Here is a 21,701-nt window from a genome sequence, read left to right as displayed (position 1 = left end):
CCTGACATTACATCTCATAACAAAAGAATCCAACAGATTTACCTTCACGAGGTATCAAAAATGTTTGTCAAAAGTCAAAATCAATAAGTTTGTGGACCAAATAAAGTATCATTTATTATGACAACCAATAAAAATATGCATAATTCCTTTTAGAAAAAAAACTGTTCTGGAAATGTCCCACATTTTCTAGATTACAACGGATGCTTATGGTTTAAGATTCGGACAAGGTCTTAACAGAACACGGAGCCATCCAACTACATATAAAATTATTAAAGCCACAGAATTATCGTACGTGCCTTACAAGACAAATATTTTTCTAAAGAAATTCAGGAAAAATGTCAACTCCTATCTATCAAATAAAAACTGATCTCTTTAAATCCTTTTATATGTAAAAGTCATAATTTTGTAAGAGTTGGTAGTATATTAAAACAAGTAGGGTTGGCAGTAGATTAAAAATATCTCATCTTATTTTCATCGCATTATAAAGTAGTATCACTTATGCTTATCCAAGAAGCAAGAGTATAGAGGATTAGGACATACAGACGCTGAACCTGTTTTATCTAATTCCAGGTTGAACTATTGGCCATTGAACGGACTTAGAGATATTAAATCGATACAAAGTTGTACATTGATCTACAGTGTGTGATATATTTAAAGCACAACCATTTGAACACCATTTGACCTGCCTAAAGATAGGATACCTCAATCGGTTACAAAACTGTCCAAGTTGGTTCATATTATACACCTGTATTTTCATTACGCTGGTGTGGTGAACTCTGAAGCGGGCCCTAGTGGCTAAGAGAGAACGTTCTGTGGATATATAGAACAGCTTTAAGTAAAGAGAACATGACATTAACATTACAAGAGAACTATGCCATTAACTGTATATTTATTTAACATGAAACACATGCTTCTTTTCTTGTCTTCCTTTTCTTTACTTGCACGTTGCACCGACACTAACTCAAATACTTGCAATCTTCTTAGGTGCCCTAGAAGATTTGGTGAATAAAATACATCGTTCATACCAACAGAAAATTCTTCACTTGTTCCTCGCTTCTTTGTTTGTATATATACATATACATATGCATATACGTATATACCGATATGGCAAATTTTCAACTTCAGTATACGTTATTAAAACTTAATTGCTTAAATATAAGTGAGAGGCAGTCACCATGTCGAAGGAGTAGACATGACTTTTAAAAAGTGTCCTAAAGTTTTAGTCCAGTACTTATATTCGAACTCGATATATACTTGTAACTCGAACACTTATATGTAGATTTTTAGCTATGGTTGATTGGAAATAAAACAATTATTAACTTAACATTAAAAAAACAAATATTTTTATAAGAAAAAAAAACAACTCAAAAAATTATTCTAAATAATTAAATTAAAATTAAAGGCATTTTAAAAAAATCTTGAACCAATTAAATGTTCGAGCAAACCACCATTTTGTGCTAAACAAAATCCGAATCTATCAACTAAAGCAAGTCTCATTACATTCAGCGGATTTGGCTGTACCCGACTACAGAGTTGTACAATTTTTTCTTGCAATTCTGCTAAATTAGTGGCTCCTTTGAATTCATGCCGATATAATTTTGATTTTAGCATTCCCCAGAAATAAAATTCCAAATGTGCTAAATCTGGTGATCTAGGTGGCCATTTTACTGTTCCTCGTGTAGAAATTAATCGTCCAGGGAATGTTTGTTCCAAATAATTTGTAATTTCGATTGTATTATGTGCTGGGCAACCATCCTGTTGAAACCAAACATGGTCGAAGTTGACCACAAGGTTTCGAACTGCTGGAATAATCTAATTGCGAAATAAATCTAGATACTTACGTCCATTCAGATTTCCCGTAATAAAAAATGGACCAATTATATTATTGTTATAAAGTCCAAATTCTTTGGGTATTGTATTTTCACATCAATACTCAAATGTTTATTTTCCTTAGACCAATAGCGGACGATAGATGGATTATGGCGTTTATGGATTTTGAACGAAGATTCATCGGAAAACAAAACATTTTTTTAAAAGTTATTGTTCTCATTCGATTTCTCCATCATAGTTTCACAAAATTCCATACGTTTAAAATGTTCGCCTGGAAAAAGTTCTTGGATGGTTTGCACTTTATAGCAATTGTATCCATTAAATATTCCATTTGTCCATAATTTGTCCACTCAAACAAGGCGTTTCTTCAGGCAGTTAAACAAACTTGCATTTCGCGAGCTTCGCGTTTAACAGAGATTTGTTTCGATCGTGGTTGATCCGCGACATTTCATACAGATATTTGCAACAGAAATTTTCAAAGTTTTTAATAATTGATCGAACTGTTTTCTCTGTCGGAATTGGACGATTTTCATAAGCAGCAATAAATAACTGTATTATTTCTGCAATAGAATGGTTCCCATAATACCAGTTCATCATTTGAATCTTTTCTTCTCGAAAATATACGCTTGGTATGCTATTATTTGTTTTCAACCTTTTACCACCACAACTAAAAATCAAATAGATATACCATCCACCTGCTGTACAGATAAGCACCGCCTACTCCTTTGAGGGGAAATCATGCACTAGTCGAGGGAAAACACCGTTTAGACTACCTATCTGTCTACTGAAGTGCGTTATTTATTTAGCTCACGCTGTTGTCACATATCAATTCCTGAATTTAGTGTTCTTTGTTAATTAATCAAGTAATGATAGAATCGTTTGAAAAATAACAGTTACATGATTACTTCATGTACGTTTTGTTGGGGCAATATTAATTTTCATTCTACAATAAACCGTAGTGGATTTAAATATTATTTTACACTCATGTATCCATATATTTACACTATAATATGTATATTTTAGAAGGAATGATGTAACAGAAATTTTGCAATACTGTTTAAAAGTTAGACTCGTTACTCCAACATGCGTGGATTATGTCTCACTCGATAATAATTATATATTATCTTTGTTCCACATATTGAATAACATATACGGTAGTTGAAAAATTGCCGTATCGGTATATATGTTCCGAAAGATTTCCGCGGTTAGTACAATTGAACATAGAGCTAAGATTAATACTATTACAAGAACTAATATTAAACTCAACAGTCTTCCGGGTTAATCTCGTCGATTTATCATTGCGCCGAGCTTTAGACATCTTCTTTGATGTCTTCGTCAGGGCTTCCAAGGTTTCAGTCTGTGATCAATCAATCAAAGACAACATTCAGAAATGAACAGCTTGGCATAGCTTTTGTTGTATAGCAGGAGTTTATGAAATTCCTTGTGCAGACTGCCCTAATCTTATATAGGCCAAACAAATCGTAGAATCCAGAATAGGATGTATGAATATTAAATTTCTGTTCGCAATTCCGATTCAATTTCAGCTGTAGGTCGACACTATCCGCTCTCTATAAACCAAGAATTATCCGAGAAGCCATAGAAATTGAAGAAAGGCCAAATTGTCTCAATAAAAGAGATGACGGCATACGGTTACCTTCGACATGGAGACCTCTCATAAAGAAAATATCGTCCGCTTCACCCGCCAATCAAAATCCTACTGTCAGAAATGTTCGCGCCAATCCCCGCGCCAACCACCACCCAAACCACGTCACCATCACCGGTATAAATGAATCCTCCTCCGTTCCCAGTAGCAGTAATGCATTGGTTATTGATCAGTGTAGTAGTGTCTGGGGGCTCGGGAAACTGAGACCTCGGAAACCTTAAAGAAGACATCAAAGAGGATGTCCAAAGTTTGGCGCAATGATAATCGACCCGTTTTTACCCGGAAGACTGTTGAATTTAATATTAGTTCTTATAATAGTATTAATCTTAGCTCTAGATCTAATATATATATATATATATATATATATATATATATATATATATATATATATATATATATATATATATATGAATGCATACAATACAAGAGAATAAAATTTCATTGATTTGTGTTTGGAGTAATGTATTTGCATAAGGAATTCTTAACTTCCTTGCTATAACTCTGTTATCCAAAGGCGCCGATAGTTTCTTAGGGACGTTTCATTTTATAATAAAAGTGTCAAATCTTCTCTCTTGACTTAACCTTATTTTTTGGAAATTTTAAAGATTTGAATTAATGAGGATAATTAAAAATTTTTAAAGTATTTTTATTTGAGTTATAGTTTAGTTTTAATTTAGTTAAGTATTTAACATGTGTTTTAACAAAAGTAATAAAACAAACTAACTTGTTTAATTTCTGTTTTTAGAACTATTTCCGAAGTAGAAATCAAAATGTCAAATGTAAATATTTTTTATTAGAATTGTGGTTTGCTCCCATAAAATATAGTAGGTAAAATTTAAGAAAAAATCAAATGTAATGTTTAACTAGCAACTCTATTATATTAGTGTCTTAGTCAATAAACTAAACGTGAATATTTTAGTGGAACAACAAAAAGAACGCAAACGCGAATTAGCCAGACGATTGACAGAAATAAACGCAAGAAAACGCGAAGAACGACTTGCAGAAGACCAAGAGAAGTTGAGACAATTTCAAGAAGTCCAAGAAATTATCGATTTTGGTGCTGAAAAAGAAGAAATTGAACATATTTTGTCCGAGTACGAACTTAAAAGTGTACAAGATTTACAAAAAGCCGTGGCCAATCTTAATGTAAGAATTGAAAAAACGAAACAGAAAATTTTGGCTGCCAACAGTGTAGAAGATGTTGAGGAACCACCTGTAAAACAAGCTAAATATTCAAAGATGGTTTTCGAAAGTGATAGTGCACTACACTCATATTTAGAAAACGCCAAGAAAATGGTAAGTTTTTAGTGCGACATTGGTCGATAATTCCATTGTGGTACATAATATCCAAAAAAGTTATTTAAATTTATATTTTCTGTATATTGTTTCATATTTAGATTTCTCTCATAATCCCTGTTCTTACAATATGGGCTTTAACACTACTATACAGGGTATTTAGTAGTTACGGCCATTTTCTTGTCGGAATCGTTATGAAATAAAGACACTGTATTTAAAGAAGGAATAAATAAATAAGTATTCATTTTACATAATAAGTTAAACAATATGTTGTAGCTTTCAAGTTTAACAGAAATCATTCAAACATTCGTATACAGGGTGAACTACAAAAGAAAAACGATTTTCTCATATTTTTTAAATGTACAACCGTATTGTACCGTTTTTAAATAAAAGGAGCGGTTCTAATTTATATAAATATATTTATTTATAAGTTTACAGCACGATAATATCTTATCAACTAACTTAGCTAATATCAGCGCTACTTATATAATATGCAAGTTATTACGTACTAGAATATTCTGGAATAGTCCAACTCTATTCACTTGTTCGAAGGTTCTTGAATACAGATCATCGTCGTCTCGAGATGTAACCGTTATATGGGCCACGTCGAAATAAGCAAGATCGGTACACTGCTCCCCTCTTAGATCTGAGCGTCCCAATCAGCAACTTTATATGTAGGCCCAGGATGGCGGAATCTATAGGACTTTGCAGCTCTTCATGAACCCCTCATAAAGAAATAACAGTCTACTGTCTTTGAAGGATACGATCTCTTCGGATTAATGCAACACACAGTAATTAGTATGCCGGTTTCTCGAAAGATCACTTCAAGCATGCTTCTGGCAATCTTCCAATCCAGATTTTCTAGTGCATGGCCTATCTTGGGTAAGGCCAAATTCTTGATGTTATAATTGCACACGATTTTCTTCAAATTAGTTAGAGCACGCCATATATCCTCGTAGCTTGCTCTGTCTGTATACGACTTCCTGGTCACCATATACAGCAAAGATCGAGGACCATCTTCTAATCTCAGTATTCTTCCAACTTTAGGCTGCTGATTTGTTAACTCGTCCAAACTACCGAACTTCTTATAAAATACGGACGAGATTCCTGATACCTAATAATTTTAAGCTAGTGATAAATAGAAAGTAAGTTACCTTTTGTAAAAATTAATTGCCACTTTGATTTTGACTAATACGCGACTACAATTATATAGATATAGTGTAACTATATCAGTATTAAAAAGCGTTTTTAACGACCCGTGAGTGGGTTTATCTCAACGTTTCACCATATTTATAAACAGCTTCTTTAGTAGGGGGATGTATAAAATTAATCACGGTAACTCGAGTACTTATCGGATACACAGGCGAATAATAAAAGTGTGCAGAGCTGAACCGCAAATCCGTTAAAATCACTTGGCAACACCCGTATGTAGCTGATGGTTCGATAAGCCCCATGACTAGCGCATGTTTATTAAAGAAGTCTGTTATGATTCTGGACTGATTCATCCTTGCTTTCCGCACTATTTCAGCCTTATTAGCGCAATTTCGTGCAATATAAATTTTTCGATGTGCTTGATCGGGTATACTTTCCCAGTGAGAGCTTTCATCAGCGCTTTCATTGCCGTGTATTCCCCCTGTGACCTGGAATCCATGCCACAAATATGACACCGACAAGAGCCCCATCAGCATGTTCAGCGACCTCTAAAACCCCGGAGTAACGAGTTTTGGCTAATTATATAACGAATTTTCTCAAAACTCAAGAAAAAGGCGTTGATAATACCCTTACCAGTGGGCACCAGGTACTCCAAAGACTCTTGCCGGTGTCATAATCATGTTTAGCGACCTCGAAAACTCCTGAGTAATAAAGTTAGGCTAATTACACTTGTCAACAAAAATTTTTTTTTGTGACATAGATAGAACATGGTGTTCATTTTATACAATATCATCGGAAAGCCGAAAATAAACTTGAATTTTTCACCCACACTTTATTTGCTACGAATAATTGTGCATCACAGATTAATGTCCAGCAGTAATCTGCCAGCTGACTAGGACTTCATTTACCTTGGTAACACTTTTCCATACTCACAATGTCTTGGTGGAACCGTTCTCCATGTTCATCACAACATCTAAATTTGCTGGAAAGAAATCCAGATGAGCATCCACGAGTTAAATTTTTAGAGACATGTTACATCTTATTTCTCTGCAGGCAGTAAGTAATTAAGTGACAAGATCTTTGTAATTGTCAGCCATAACTATTTTAAAAGTTTTAAAAGCTCTATCTTAAATCGTTAAATTCAGCCTGTGAAATAGGTGGGGTTTTGAGAAACAGTCTGGTTCTTGAAATAGTGAATTATTGTCTATTTCCTCTTCTAATTGTATATCACCAGATGGAACCTTGAAACTTTTAAGTTCTTCGTCCACGCTCAAAGTCTTTGGTGGTTTTGAGATTTGAGACAGATTTTTGACAGGACGGAATAGTTGATGGTAACTAGGGATACTGCACAGTATTCTTAGGCTTCGGTCCTATGCTCTAAATCTTCGCGAGACAAAAGTAATAGTCTATAACATGGGCAATCGGTTCTCTCCATATCATTGGTACTGCAAAGCGCATTAGACTTACAAAATTTACAAATATTACAAAAGTCTTACAAATATATGTAGGTCTAATTAGGTTCTTTTATTATTTGAAGAGGAATTAACGTTATAGTAAAAGTCCGCGATCTATGCGAGAAGTCTTTATTACATAAAATAAACTGTAATGATGTTATTTACATGTACACAAAATTACGGATAACTGTCTGCGAATTAAAATATCGAACACCCCCATCGTTAATTGGTTTCGTCTTTCGTCTTTTTCGGCGTGCACGATAATTTAAGTCTACTCAGTTCGGGGCGACAAAAATCGAATCCCCTTTAGCTCAGGAGGAATGTGTGATCTCGTCTACATATCTCCTGTCCCCTTCGCCCCTGAATCCCGTCTCTCTTATAGCGACTCAAGCATATTGTTTAAGTGGTATCTTGCAGTGGCGTAACTAATGAATAAAACTATACTAAATACTTATACTAAGAAATATTCCTACATATATGAGGCGCCCATGACTTTCTTGATGTTCTACTTTAACCCTTTCCCTGTCCTGTGCATTGTATGTGATACACAGGGATTATTTTTAAAACGTCTGTGCATTATATGTGATGCTCAATCAATAGTTTATTTATAGTGAAATATTTCTTCAAAGCGCATGAAATATATTCATTCGGCTCTGCTAATCGTATCATTTAAAAGTATATTTACGACATCCCTTATGATATTGGCTGTACAGGTTATGTATAAGAGAGGAAACTCGATCTCCATATTACCTCCTGAATACAAAGGTATTTATAATGTGTGCTCTTATTTTAGACTACTATTGAGAAGAAAGTCAACAATGATTTTTAGATTTTTTATTGATTGAAAAAATGTATATAAATTCCAAATTTTTCATCACAAAAAAAACTTAAAAATATTTCTATGACTAAAAAATAAAAAGAAAAAATTCAAATTATTTTTCGTGAGTTCCATTGAAACATGGTAGGCAAAATGGTTTCTCGCAAATCCTACATTCCATAGATACTTGTTTTGCTTCTTTCAGAGATCTTTTACGATTGTGTTCTAGACTTATTTTTTTATAACAACCATTACACCGTCTGTGTTGAATTTTTCCATTTTCTTTGCGTGCAATGTTTGTTAATTCATGAACTTTTCGAATGGGCTTTTCTATTTTCTGCTTGGTATCGATTCCAAGTAAAGATTCCGCCAAACATTTGGTAAATGAAGCTAGTGGCATTGTTTTATTACTATAAATTTTTTTATATAAGACCCAACTATTAACAACTGCAATACTAATATATTCAAAAAGGACTTTCCTATACCATTTGACACTTTTACGAGCAGGACTGTAGTAAGAAATCATTTGATCTGAAAAGTCTATACCATCTTTAATCCTATTATAGTCCAAAACTGAAGTAGGTTTTTTAATTAATTTCACCTTTGCGATTTCTTCTCTCATTTTCCTTCATGTCAGATCCATGGAACGTTGAAACCATGTAAATTGTTTATATTATCTTGATACTTGAATAGTCGAATTCCGTTAGTATTGATTGCACCTATAATTTTTGTCCTTTGTCTAGTTTCTCTGTTTTGACTTCATTTGGGATACCACTTCGATTAACCCTCATTGTTCCACAGTATTCTGTGTTTCTATTTTTCCAAAAAGTGGCTAATGAAATACTGCTGTACCAGTTGTCTGCTACAAGAGTGCGACTTTCTTAAGTAATGGCTCAGATAAGGAAACAACAACAGATCCGGGGTGGTCTAATCCAGGTAATATTGTAGACGTACCCTGGCCGCAGTATATGGAGAAATTCCATATATATCCTGACATCTCGCATAGCTTATATAATTTTATTCCATATTTATGAGACTTACCGGGATTATATTGTCGAAATAGTAGTCTTCCTCGGTGAGAAATTATAGTTTCATCGACACTTATTTCTTCCCCGGGGGTATAGATCTATTGAATTTTTAAAATAAACAACTTGATGAAAGCATCTATCTTGTATAATCTATTGTTAGGTTGAGCTGTTAAATTATCACAAACGTGCCAGTTTCTCAGTATCAAAGAGAATCTGTTGTAGCTCATTCCAATTTGGTGAAACATTGGATGGTAAAATAGACTGTCTCGTTGCCAATAATCTTCTATGTTCGGGTATTGGATAAGTCCAGTTACAAGCAGAATACCTAAAATTTTTTTCATCTCGCATAATGTTACATCGACCCATTTCTTCATTCTATAGGACCTTCTTAGTGTATGTGTTGCCATGTATTGCAAGCGCATAACGATTTGTTTCAGTAACCATCAAATTGAGGATTTCATCGTCAAAAAATTATTGTAATATATCAATAGGATTTACTACATTTTCATCTGTAACTAGAATTCTCTTTTGTACACCGGAATTTCCAGTAAAATTTACTCTCACTCTCTCCTGAAAGTTTGAACTCCATTCAGGGATAGGTTGTGTTGGTGATGGTGATAGACGTAATTGAATGTCTTCTTCGGAAGATGAACTTGTTGCTGAATATTCAGAAAGCACATACTCGTCACTTAAATTAATAAAATTTTCTGGATTATGACTTTCACTCTCTTCACTAGACTCGTAGCTTCTTTTGTTACTACTATGGCCATAAAAGTGTGAAGGATTCATTTTTATAATTTTATAGCATTTATAAGCTAGAAAGAGAATAAATTAATAAACTAATAATAAAACAAATACATAATAATTTTAAGTAATGTGAATCACATATGATACTCACATCGTATGAGAAAGAAACAATTATAAATATGCTTTGCGTATCACATGTAATGCACGTGGTTTTCGTGCGTAGTATTTATCGTCTATTACCCACAACACTGCCACAGGCCACAGTTGGAAATTTCCTTAGAGTAGGGAATTTTACACGTCAAAACGTGTAAAATTGACGTGTAAAATTCCCTACTCTAAGGAAATTTCAACCGCCGGAGCCTACATATCCCCACCGCGTTGAAGACATACGAGCGCGCGCACCGAAAATCGGTTAGACTGGCAATGGGTTAACTCCGAAATAAAGTTTGTAAGCTCTACATACAAGTGGGGTGAGAGCAAGTTTTTGCGATTTGAAAGTTAGTTCCACACACATATAACAAAAACTATTATCCTGATTTACACACTGCCTAGGCATTTTACTTTGTAATTCACGATCAATCACAGTATACTTATATAAATGAACAAAACAAATGTAAAATACAAACACTTAACTACGTTTCAGTCCACGACAATAGGAAATGTACTAACTGACTAACTAAATACCTACTAATGTATAAAATCGGATGAACTGTGTACATCTTGCATATAATAGAAATAAACAGATTGAACTTGCCTTAAACTAAGATATTTGTCTTGCGAAAACAATATACACGGTGGAAGCGAGGGGGAATATTGATATTTCACTCATCTACCTATTTTTAAGATATAATTACTGGTTACTCAAAATTGGTGGGTGATAAAAACACGTTGTTTTTAATTTTGATTTTAGAATCCCGAAACATATTGGAAATACCAAGCGTTGATAACACCCTTATCGGTCACCAAGGTACTTCGAACTCTCTTGCCGGTGTGATATTCATGTTCAGCGACCTCAAAAATCCCCGAGTAACTAAATTGAACTCAGTTTTATCAATATTCGCATTCAAATCGCAAATTCGCACTCAAATCTTCGCGTACTTAACAGAAAATCGATAGTTTAGTGATTTATTTCTTCGACTATGTATTAATACTGAAATTATTTAACTCAGTGTCAAAGTAAATATCACAATTAAACATATTTATTTTGCGTAAAGCACAAATTAGGGGAAATGATATATAGACTACAAATATGAAAATGAAAATATAACAAATAACATTAATATATATTATTTAAACTTTGATGTCGAGACTACGTATGTAGTTTATTGCTTCAAGGAAGTTACTCGATGGTTCTGATTATGCTCGGAGAGGGCATTCAGAAGTAATGTGTACCATACTTTTCTTTAAATGGCCGCAGTTACAATCTTACTGTCCTATTAGGGACCTGAAAGTTAGCAGAAAGTTTCTGGATTTAGCCTATTTCTTTTTAAATCGTAAATATTTTAATGTATATTAAATCTTTTCTAGGTTATTATTAATCTTTTTATATTCTCTTACTAGCACACTATTTCTGGCCGGATATCATGTGAGGGCTATCCCTGATAAAAGAGGGAAGCCATTTGAATGGAGTTCATCTTAACTCTCCGGTTATCGTGCACATAGTACTGTAAAGTTGTGCTTCGACATACTGTGTATAATGTTCATCCATACTGAGGCAAAATATTCCTCTGCACAATACTCCAGAGCCATCGCTGAACATCGCAGGCTAGCAGCTGGAGATCCCCAAGTTGTTCCATAAAACTTGTGTATGATATTATTTCCCGTTTACCCTGAGTAAAGCTAAATGAGTTGGAGTGTTGGCAAGACAAGCAAATATCTTTATCCTGACTAATTTAGGCGAGGGAAATGAAAAAGTATATTGAGAAAGTCATTATTTTTTGCTGTTTTTATATTTAATTATTTATTTTATCATTTTTTGACAAGGATGTTTTGATTCTAGTATTCTATATAACGCACTATGTTAAGTATTTTGTAATTAGCAAATCGATTTTTTGGATCGAAATAAAAAAGATTAAAATAAAAAATATATTCGACACAAAAAATGAGGAAGTCCGATTTAGATTCAGCATGAAAATTTATAAGGGAGAAAATTAAGAAACTTGAGGTTTTTACTAGAAATAAACACAGATACTAATATAGCTAGAGTAATGTATCCTGCTTTTAAAATTTCTGTAGTGACTTGGCATTGAATTTTTCAATACAATTTTTAAACATCACTAGCGTTTCTTTGTGATTCAAGTATTTGATTCTAAAAATATAATTTTCAAATACTACTTTTATTCAATGAAAAAAGTGTAAAGAGCTGTATTCAACAGGTTCGAAATAAATCTTTAATATTAACAAATTATTCCTATTGTTTAACCAAATTTTCGATATCCGAGTGAACATTTTGTGAAAAATTAGCTACTTATTTCGTTCCATAAACTTTTGAAAAAGTTAATATAGCCTTCCCTACAAAATTAATTTGTTTCATATTTATCGGAAATTTAATAAGTTTATGAAATACTTAATATATTTATGTTTCTTATCAGATATTTTTATTAAATATGTGCTACTCATACCAATTCAAAAAATCGGTATAATTAGTAACTATAGATAACTTATAAAAAAACAATTTGTTATTTGTGTTTAATTTTCTTCTGAGTATTGTCCTAAATATTTACTAAAAATTGGCTACAGAACTAAGTTTGGTAAAAAGTAATTGTTATATTAAAAAATTATTAAGCCAATTTTTGCGCTCAAAGTCAATTTAATCCTGAAATTTTATAAAAAAAAATTAGTATAATCGAGAAACCTGACCTCTTTTTAATTCTGTTAATCTTTAATTTATATTTTTGGGTTATTTTAGAGACAAGAAATCATTACCAAAAAATTGGTACGGAAACAAAGGCGACAAGATATATTTAAACGCCGAACTGCTGCAGGTCAAGAAAGAATGAGAATTATATCACAATTAGCCAGAAAAGAAAAGGGTAACGATGATTTTGGTCTGCGGGATGAAGATTGGGATATCTATAAAACTATTAGCAAAGATGGTATGATATTTAAATTATTATATTTATTTGAGATGTGGTTCCAAATCCGAAAGTTGTACGCCCCAAATTTTGGCTGAGATCCCACGGCCAGTGACGTAGCCATACCTGGATCCCCCTGGACACCCCAGGGGGTGTCCAGGGGGGCCCCATTCCCACCGAGGTATTATCAAATATTTATGGTTTTAAAATTCAATAAATACGTAAAATGTGAAAATTCTATTTTGAATTTTACAAATATTTTGATTTTTCTGAAGATTATTGTGAAGATGCATTTTTTTTATATAGTATTTATATAGTTTATATGCAAAATACAAAAAGCTTTAAAACATATAATAGAAACAATTATATTTTGCGGTGGAAATGAACTTCCTTTAAGAGGCGATAATGACGATGGGCCGTAACTCTCCAAAAAGCTGAAAAAAAGATGTTTGTGGAAAGTTTAGAGATTTAGAGCAAATTCTGGTTACAGTAATTTAAAACAACACATTTTAAATTGTAAAAATGCTTCATATTTTAGTTCTGAAATACAAAATGATATAATTCTAATAAGTTCAACTATTATTCAAGAAAAAAAAATTGAAAAGATTAGAGAAGCAGAGTTCTTTTCAATCTTTGGCGACGAGACAATGGACAGATCCAAAGTTAAACAGTTATTATTGTGTTTTAGATAATATATTGATTTTACTGGTAATAAACCAAAAGTACGAGAGGATTTTGTATGATTTATTTGTATGTATTAGTTAAGTTTCGAAAACATCCCAAAATATATTTTGGAATATGTTACGAAATTTCTCAATCTAGTAGCGAAAGCTCGAGAACAGTTATGCGTTATGTTAAGCGATAGAAAAAAGCAGTTTCTCTCTTGGTTTGTGAAAAGATCTTAAGCGTTCTCTTCCATTATCCGTAAGTGTTTCTTACGATTTCGTGAGTATCAACGTTCATTCCATGTTTAGACAATCTAATTTCTAGTTAAAAAAAAAAGATTTATCAACAGTGAAGACTTTTGACTGTATTTCAAATAGTCCCTCATGGTTTTGCACCTCCTGATAAAGCTAACTCGTTATTAAATCTATCTCCATATTTTGACAGGAGAGCATTTAATATGGTATCAAGAAATAAGAACTTTGAAGACTGATACAGAAGTTTTGGAGGTTTTTGAGTTTAGTGACAAAAGGTTTTTACAAACATCAATAGACTTAGAATTTTAATTACTATTCCTGTCACTACAACCAGTGTTGAGCGCTCATTTTCAACTATGAAGCGAATAAAAACCTATTTGAGGAATAGAACCGGCAATGAACTTGGTCTTGAGGGACTTGAACTATTGTCTTGTCACTGAAATATTGACGTCAATTCAGACAATGTTTTAGATATAATGGCGAAAAAAGTAGAAAAATCAAATTATAAGTACGAGTATATTCACGTTTATTATTACTATGTATGCTGTTTTTTCTTCTTTACTTAAAACTTAAAATTTTGCATTTCAATAAATATTTCTATAAGTAATAACATGCTATTATTTTTGACACCCCAAGATTTCAAGGAATGCAATTTAAAATAATATATTAATGTTTTGAAAAACATAGTTTATAAATTTTTATTTATTATAATTTTCTTACAAATACTATTTCTCATATACCTACGTATTATTTAATTATACTTTTATTATACATTAATAATACCTACAAAAATACTTGGCCAGGACTATTGTAATGTCATCATTTTTCTGTGTAAGTTTTTTCGTTAATGACAAACTACTTCTTACTCAAAAAATATATTATAAAGAGTAAGTAATCAGTTTATAGAAAAAAAATTATACAATCTATTATTAAAAAAAGTAAATAATTCATTAGTGGATTGAATATCTAAACGTTTTGTAGAAAGGGGGCGAACTTTAAATGTGTGGACACCCCCGAAATAAAATCCTGGTTACGTCACTGTCCACGGACCACAATTATGGTTTCGACTCTTACTCGACTTATTATTATTAAGTTTAAGAAATATGTAAAGAAAGAACATTTCGCAAGTAAAAGGTTAATGCGAAATTTTCTAACGTTACGCAAAAGAGGATATGAAATATAACATTTTGACCAAACTTCTTGTAGGTTTAAGGTTTAAGTGTGTTCTGAAAATTTTTATTAATCATTATCTTGATTATGGCACATTTGGAAAATATCGAGAGAATTTGAGCATTTGTAAGTGCTGTACAACATTACTATGTATATGAGATGCAAAGTAGTCTTCTTCTAGAATCTCTTCTGTCAAAAGTTGAAGTGTTTTCTATGGATGATCTCATGGTATCTTCGTATTTGAATATATTGTCTCCACTACCTCTCATTTTGCCGAACTTACCTATCAAAGGTAAGTTCGGCAAAAGCTGCTTTACTGGGGTTCAAGGTTCACTTGTAGCACCTTCATTGGGGCCATTGGGACCTGGTTGGGGTAATTGAGATATGGTATGGGACAGTGAGAGAGTACGTGATCGGAGTCGCCCCTCTGCTCGTTTTCGTCTTTGTTGTGGACTCAGAAGTACTCATTTCGGAGTCATCTTCTGGGCCATCCATTTTTGTTTCGAATTTATTTTGTTTCCACCAGTTAAGACAAAATGCGCTTAGGCATATGCGCCCATACCGTGCTAAAGCTATTAGTCCCCAGAGTAAGCCCAGCTCTCTGGGACATCGCTTAGACAACACTTTTTCCACTGAGTCGTGCATCCTGTGGACACGATGGTGTTACATCTAGGAATTGGAGAGCGCAGTAACAAAAGTACTTTTCCAGATGGACATCCGCCCAAGATTGGGATCAGGCAATGGAAACACAACATAACCCATGCTGCCAGATCTTTTAGAGAGAGAACTTTATGGAGTCAACATTTTTACAGTCTCTACTATCTCCTCGCAGTGTCTCCTTGGTGATTATCTTTTTGCCTTCTCCCACGGTTTTCTTTACCTGTCCCTCCTTGACAGACTCATTATCTATTTTTTCAAACTAGATGTGCCGGTGATCTGGAAAACGCCTTATCTGACAGATGTCATTTTTTTAATGTCATAGCCATTTGATTCGTGTCTACTGTTATATCAATTACCTTTCTTTGTTCTGTAATTAGGAAAGTTGGTTTGGTTCCTACATTTAAAGTCTCTCTATAACAAACTGTAGTAATATCTTACCTGTTTCATTGGTATGTTTATTACTCTAAGTCAAGTGGTGCTGATTCGCATCAAAGCCGATTCAGTTGTAGTTCATTTTTTCAGATTGATCATATAAGAGGTATGATTATCTACATTACACTCTCTCCCTCTGTGATCCTCGTTACGGGATTTCCTTCGTTAAATCCCTAGAAGAGAAATTTATGAACGGCAGTATTTTCACATTTCGTTTGACTATCATACATATCTCCGGGAGTTCGGCGATCCGCTATAAAAATAAACTTTTGACCAACACTCGATATATTTTTTATTATACCCTATATCTTGTATTAAAGCTACATTTAACCTTATCATGGCAAGCTCATGGCATCTGTAGAGCTTTAATTGGTGTCATCGAGACCTCCGTTAAGTCGTGAAGCATATCTTTCTAAGTATATAATACACCTTAAAATGAGCAGCCTCCAATACTTTTTAGGAGACCTTGTAAATCGAAAAAGACTAAGATTTCTCCAGCCTCCCCAATCTTCCGCCCTAGATTTTGCTTCCGTAGTGGAGTCCTGATTATTTCCCCACAGATTCCTTTAAATTGGTGTGATCTATATTTGCTAGGCAACTTTCGTAATACCAAAAGTATTTAATGAATTTTCGACAATCTTGCTTTTATGATTTTTTTTTTGACCTTCACAAATATGTTTCAGGTGGAGATTCCGACAGTGAAGCAGAAAATGAAAAACTTCTTGAACTAGAAGAAATATTACGAACACATGAACCGTCACAATTCGAAGAAGGTATGAACGTTGGAGAAATGCACCAACTTCACATCGGTATTGAACGTTTCAGAGCTCCAGAATTAATATTTAAACCCTATATGTCAGGTTCGTCGGAAGCTGGTCTTTCAGAGATTATAGGATATGTGTTATCGTTATTCAGTGAACAAGATCAGTTAAAGTTATCCGCAAATGTGATAATCACAGGAGGATTAGCTTCATTGAAGGGTTTGAAAGCACGATTGTTAAATGATCTTATATCAATAAGGCCATTTAAATCTGTGGTTAATGTTAATATTATGGAAAACTGTAATTTAACTGCATGGCATGGAGCTAAAGAGTTTGCAAGAAGGGGAGACTATTCCAACTATTTGTTAACTAAAAAAGAATATCAAGAATATGGTCCTGAGTATTTTAAGACACATATGGCTTCTAATATTTATTACCCAACTCCTAAAGAAGTCACAATAGATGTAGAATAAATTAAATAGATATTGATGCATCAGTTTTAAACATAAATTATAATGTAATAATTTTTGTATAGAAAATAAATGTATATAAACTAAAATTTGTTCTGTCAGATATTGTCTTAACCTTTTGTTATTGTGGTCGTTGTCATGCCTCACATGACACCGGCTATAGTCATTGACATGGAAGACTGGAATAACTGTTTTACCAATTGGTTTGAACGTATGCAAAAGTGTATCGATAGTGGTGGGACATATTTTGAGAAGCAATAAAGTACTTTGAGTCTATATATTTTTTTGTCTATGGCTATATGCAAAACTAATAAGACATCCCTCATACCAGACGACGTTTACTAATAAGAAAAAATAATCAGTGGCGTTTCATGAAGGCATATGCAATAAGAACATAACATATGCAATCGCTGCCATTTGAAACAATGCAATGAGTTAGGAAAGGACGTTGTTTAAGCTTAGTACTTTTTATAAATAAAATATGAGACAGTGAAAGAATGTAAGAAAACATTTAAAAAAACTGTTCTCGATATCTGCCTTTTATTTGATTAAAATAGTATTATTCGCCGAAACAGCAGGAAAACTGAAGTACAATTTAGAAAAATGGAAGTAAAAATATAACCTAAATGTAAATAAAAAATAAAGAGAATAACAAGGAAAAAATGCACGGAAGACCAAATCGAAGACAACAAAAAATAAAGCAAACAAACATATATAAATAATAGAGGAAACAACTAGCACGATCTCAACAAAAGACTATGAGTGTACAGGAAAACTATTCACTAAATAGTTAATTCCTCAACAATAAATATCAAGGAAAACAAATATATGAAAATATATAGGCCAACGTTGACACACGGAGCAGAAAACTGGATTTTAAAGAGAAGACACCAGAGTAGGATATAAGCAGCAGATATGAAATACCGCAGAAGAACGATATGGACAAGAAGGACAGACAGACTCAGAAAGAAGAAACAGACTTAAAATGAAACACGAATGGATAGGAGCAGGCAAGTAAAAGAGTGTGGGAAGCTAAACCAATAGGGAAAGATAGAAGAGGCAGACCAATAAAAGAGTGGAGCAGCGACATAGCGATATTACAAAATAAGGGCAAATCTTCCCAAGAAGCAACACAAATAGCGAAGAACAGAAAAGAATGGAGAAAATTCATCAAAGGCTAGACGCATTTGACGGTAGAAGAGGAACGATTATGTATATATGTTACTTTTTTTACGCATTGTGACCTACTGCAAAGGTACAATCGTATTTTTTAATCCTTAAATCTTCGGGTTCTTCGTTGAACCACACATCTGGGCTTTTAATCTTTTTGTCAAAATTAAATTATTATTTCCTATGATCTATGATAGATTCCCGAGATAATTCGATTTACATAATTCTCTAATAACATCTTCCTATGGAAATTCCTCCCAAATAGGATACGCTGAGTTTTGGATGTCTTCAATTTTAAATGATGATTTTGAGAAAAAATCTGCAGCTGAAGGTCATGATTTATTGTATTTACCGCTTGATCACACTTATCTGGATAAAATGAAATGAATGAAAGTTGGGTATCGTCTGCGTAATAATGCTGTGAACAGGGCAAAAACAGAGAGGGAAAATTGGACGTGTATATAGAGAATAAAATTGGACCTTATATAGATCCTTGAGGCACACCAGATTAAGATCTAGAAATGAAGAAATATTTTGATAAAATTTTACTGCTTGACATCTGTTAGAAAGATAATATTTCATTAGATCACCTGTTCCCGCTTCTAAACCAGTATATTTTAAAATGGAGAATAACAAATTATGGTTAATTTTATCAAAAACTTTTGAGTAATCTAGAAGAATTAAAAAATATTTTGTTTTGGTCATAGACGCTAAAAATATCTTATGTAATATTTAATAAAGCAGAAAGACAGCTATGTCTGGACCTAAAACCGGACTACATCGTAAGAATTATGATGTTATTTTTTAAATGAGTTTGTAACTGAAGATCGATTACCTTTTTCAAAATTTTAGACAATGCAGGTGTTTGGAAAAGTGTTCAAGACTTACTTAAATATTTTATTTTTATTATTCAGAATATGACCTTATTTAGTTTTAAATCTTTTATTTAATTATAATATATTAGCTAATTATAATATGGCTTTAGTTCCACATCTTTTAAATTCTCGCACTCAAATTGGCTGATTCATTATTGTCAAGGTCTGAGAATTCACTTGTCTGAAAAAACAACATGTTTTTGGGAAACTATTTATCAACCCAAAACACTTCAGAGTCCTTAAGGAAACGTACCCGTCCTTTGTGTAGAAAAATTAAAATGACATTTTAAGCTTAATTTATTGCTATGCACGGAGGTCCTAATAGGAACAAAGGAACCACCCTAGTTGACTTTCGTACATACGTATGTTCTTTCGGATGATCGGCCACTCTACAACAACTTGTCGTCGCGAACAGATATCACCACGACCAGCCCTTAAGCACCAGCCACAGACGTCGCATTCATAAAAGGTAAGTGAATCTCATATAGAATTGACAATAAGTTATTAAATCTACCAATTGTTATTTGAATTCTTCTTCTTCTTTTGGCATCATAACCCTGGATGGGTCTTTGCCTGTCTGGCTATGTCCTTCCATTCAGATCTCTCTTGTGCCCTTCTTCTCCATTGTCTTATGTTCATTGTTTTCAGGTCGTCTTCCACGTCATCCAACCATCTCGTTCTGGGCCTTCCTTTTTTTCGCCTTCCTATGGGCTTCCATTGTAACATTTTCTTTGTTGTTTTTGCATCGTTTTGTCTCTGCACATATCATTCACTTCATTTAACTCATTAACCTCGTCGTTTCTCCTGATTCTCCATGTGCCATCTTCCTCTTGTACCGGGCCATATACTTTCCTCAGTATTTTTCTCTCGAATGTCCTGAGTTGGGCTTCATCTTTTTTCGTCATTACCCAAGTTTCACATCCATAGGTTACTACGGGTCTAATCAGTGTTCTGTAGATAGTCATTTTGGTTCTTTTGTCTAATAATTTCGATGTCATCAATCTTTTATTAGCATAGTATGTACGATTCCCGCTGGAAATACGTGCATTAATTTCGCTACTTACGGAGTTCTTCTGATTGATTTCTGTGCCGAGATATGTAAAGGCATCCACTCGTTCGATAGTATAGTTGTCTATTGTGATATTATTTTCATTGTCAGTTATTCTTTTGACTGTCATATACTTCGTTTATTTTGAGACCTCTTTTTCTTGCTTCAGGATCAATTTGTTTGAACACTTCCATTAGTCGTGGCTTATTCCTACTAATGATGGCTACATCGTCTGCATATGCAGTAATTTGTACTGATTTGGTGTTTATACGGCCGGTTATATTGGTTTTTCTGATGAAAATGATGTTATTTGAATTACAATATTTTATTTTACATATCCATTTACACATAGGTATTGCAATTTTCAAGACGGTCAAAACTCCGCCATAAGAGGGACTTCAAAAGACGTCGACTTCTTCGACAGGTACCTGCGCGTTGGTTTGTACAATTATACTATAAGGGGGGGGGGGGAAGAGGTGGGTGTAACTTGTCCCCCTGCCTTTCAGCATTCCGGGCCTTTTTCAGAGCTTCCCGAAATCAGGGACCCTCTTGTTATAGATCTATAACAAACTCCTGTCTGAAAGGAAATACCTCTGGGGACAGATATGTGAGTGAGATCTACAAGTTTTCTTCAATATTTATGAAGATTTTATCTATTACCCCAAGTTGTAAATTTAACTTTTTTTTTATGTAATAGATCGATGTAAAAGATTGTGAGATCTTAAAAAAGTACAAAGTTTTAAAGCTCTGATGTCTATTTTAATAAAATGAACATTAAAGTCACCCGTAATAATAACAGATTTATGCACATCAATTTTTTTAAGAGCTTTAGCCATACTGGTAAAGAATTTGGCTAAATCACTATCTATAGTGCGATATAAGCTGCACACTAGATTTATTTATTATAATAAAATACCTGTAACCTTACACTCAGAAGAGGCTTTCAAAACATTATAACTTATGTTATCTCATATATATATATATATATATATATATATATATATATATATATATATATATATATATATATATATATATATATATAAAAGTAAGTTACTGAATCGTGAGTCTAAGCTGAGAATCTACAAAACAGTAATTAGACCAGTGGTCACATATAGATGTGAAACGTGGACC

At 33.3% G+C, this 21,701-nt stretch overlaps 1 protein-coding gene across 1 annotated transcript in view; it reads left to right on the top strand.

Moving 5' to 3' along the window:
• Positions 1 to 17,563, top strand: part of Arp5 (Actin-related protein 5) — a 29,922-nt gene extending 12,359 nt beyond the window's left edge. The window contains exons 4-6 of the mRNA XM_072529756.1: positions 4,413 to 4,789; positions 12,896 to 13,082; positions 16,927 to 17,563. Coding sequence (XP_072385857.1) covers positions 4,413 to 4,789; positions 12,896 to 13,082; positions 16,927 to 17,477 — 1,115 coding nt within the window. The 3' untranslated portion in view covers positions 17,478 to 17,563. The remainder of the gene's footprint in view (positions 1 to 4,412; positions 4,790 to 12,895; positions 13,083 to 16,926) is intronic.
• Positions 17,564 to 21,701: the final 4,138 nt, after the last annotated feature.

Source organism: Diabrotica undecimpunctata, chromosome 4 (assembly GCF_040954645.1).
Source record: "Diabrotica undecimpunctata isolate CICGRU chromosome 4, icDiaUnde3, whole genome shotgun sequence".
Classification (NCBI taxonomy): domain Eukaryota; kingdom Metazoa; phylum Arthropoda; class Insecta; order Coleoptera; family Chrysomelidae; genus Diabrotica; species Diabrotica undecimpunctata.
Note: the sequence above shows the minus strand (reverse complement) of the source record. Positions and strands in the feature narration are given on the sequence as shown.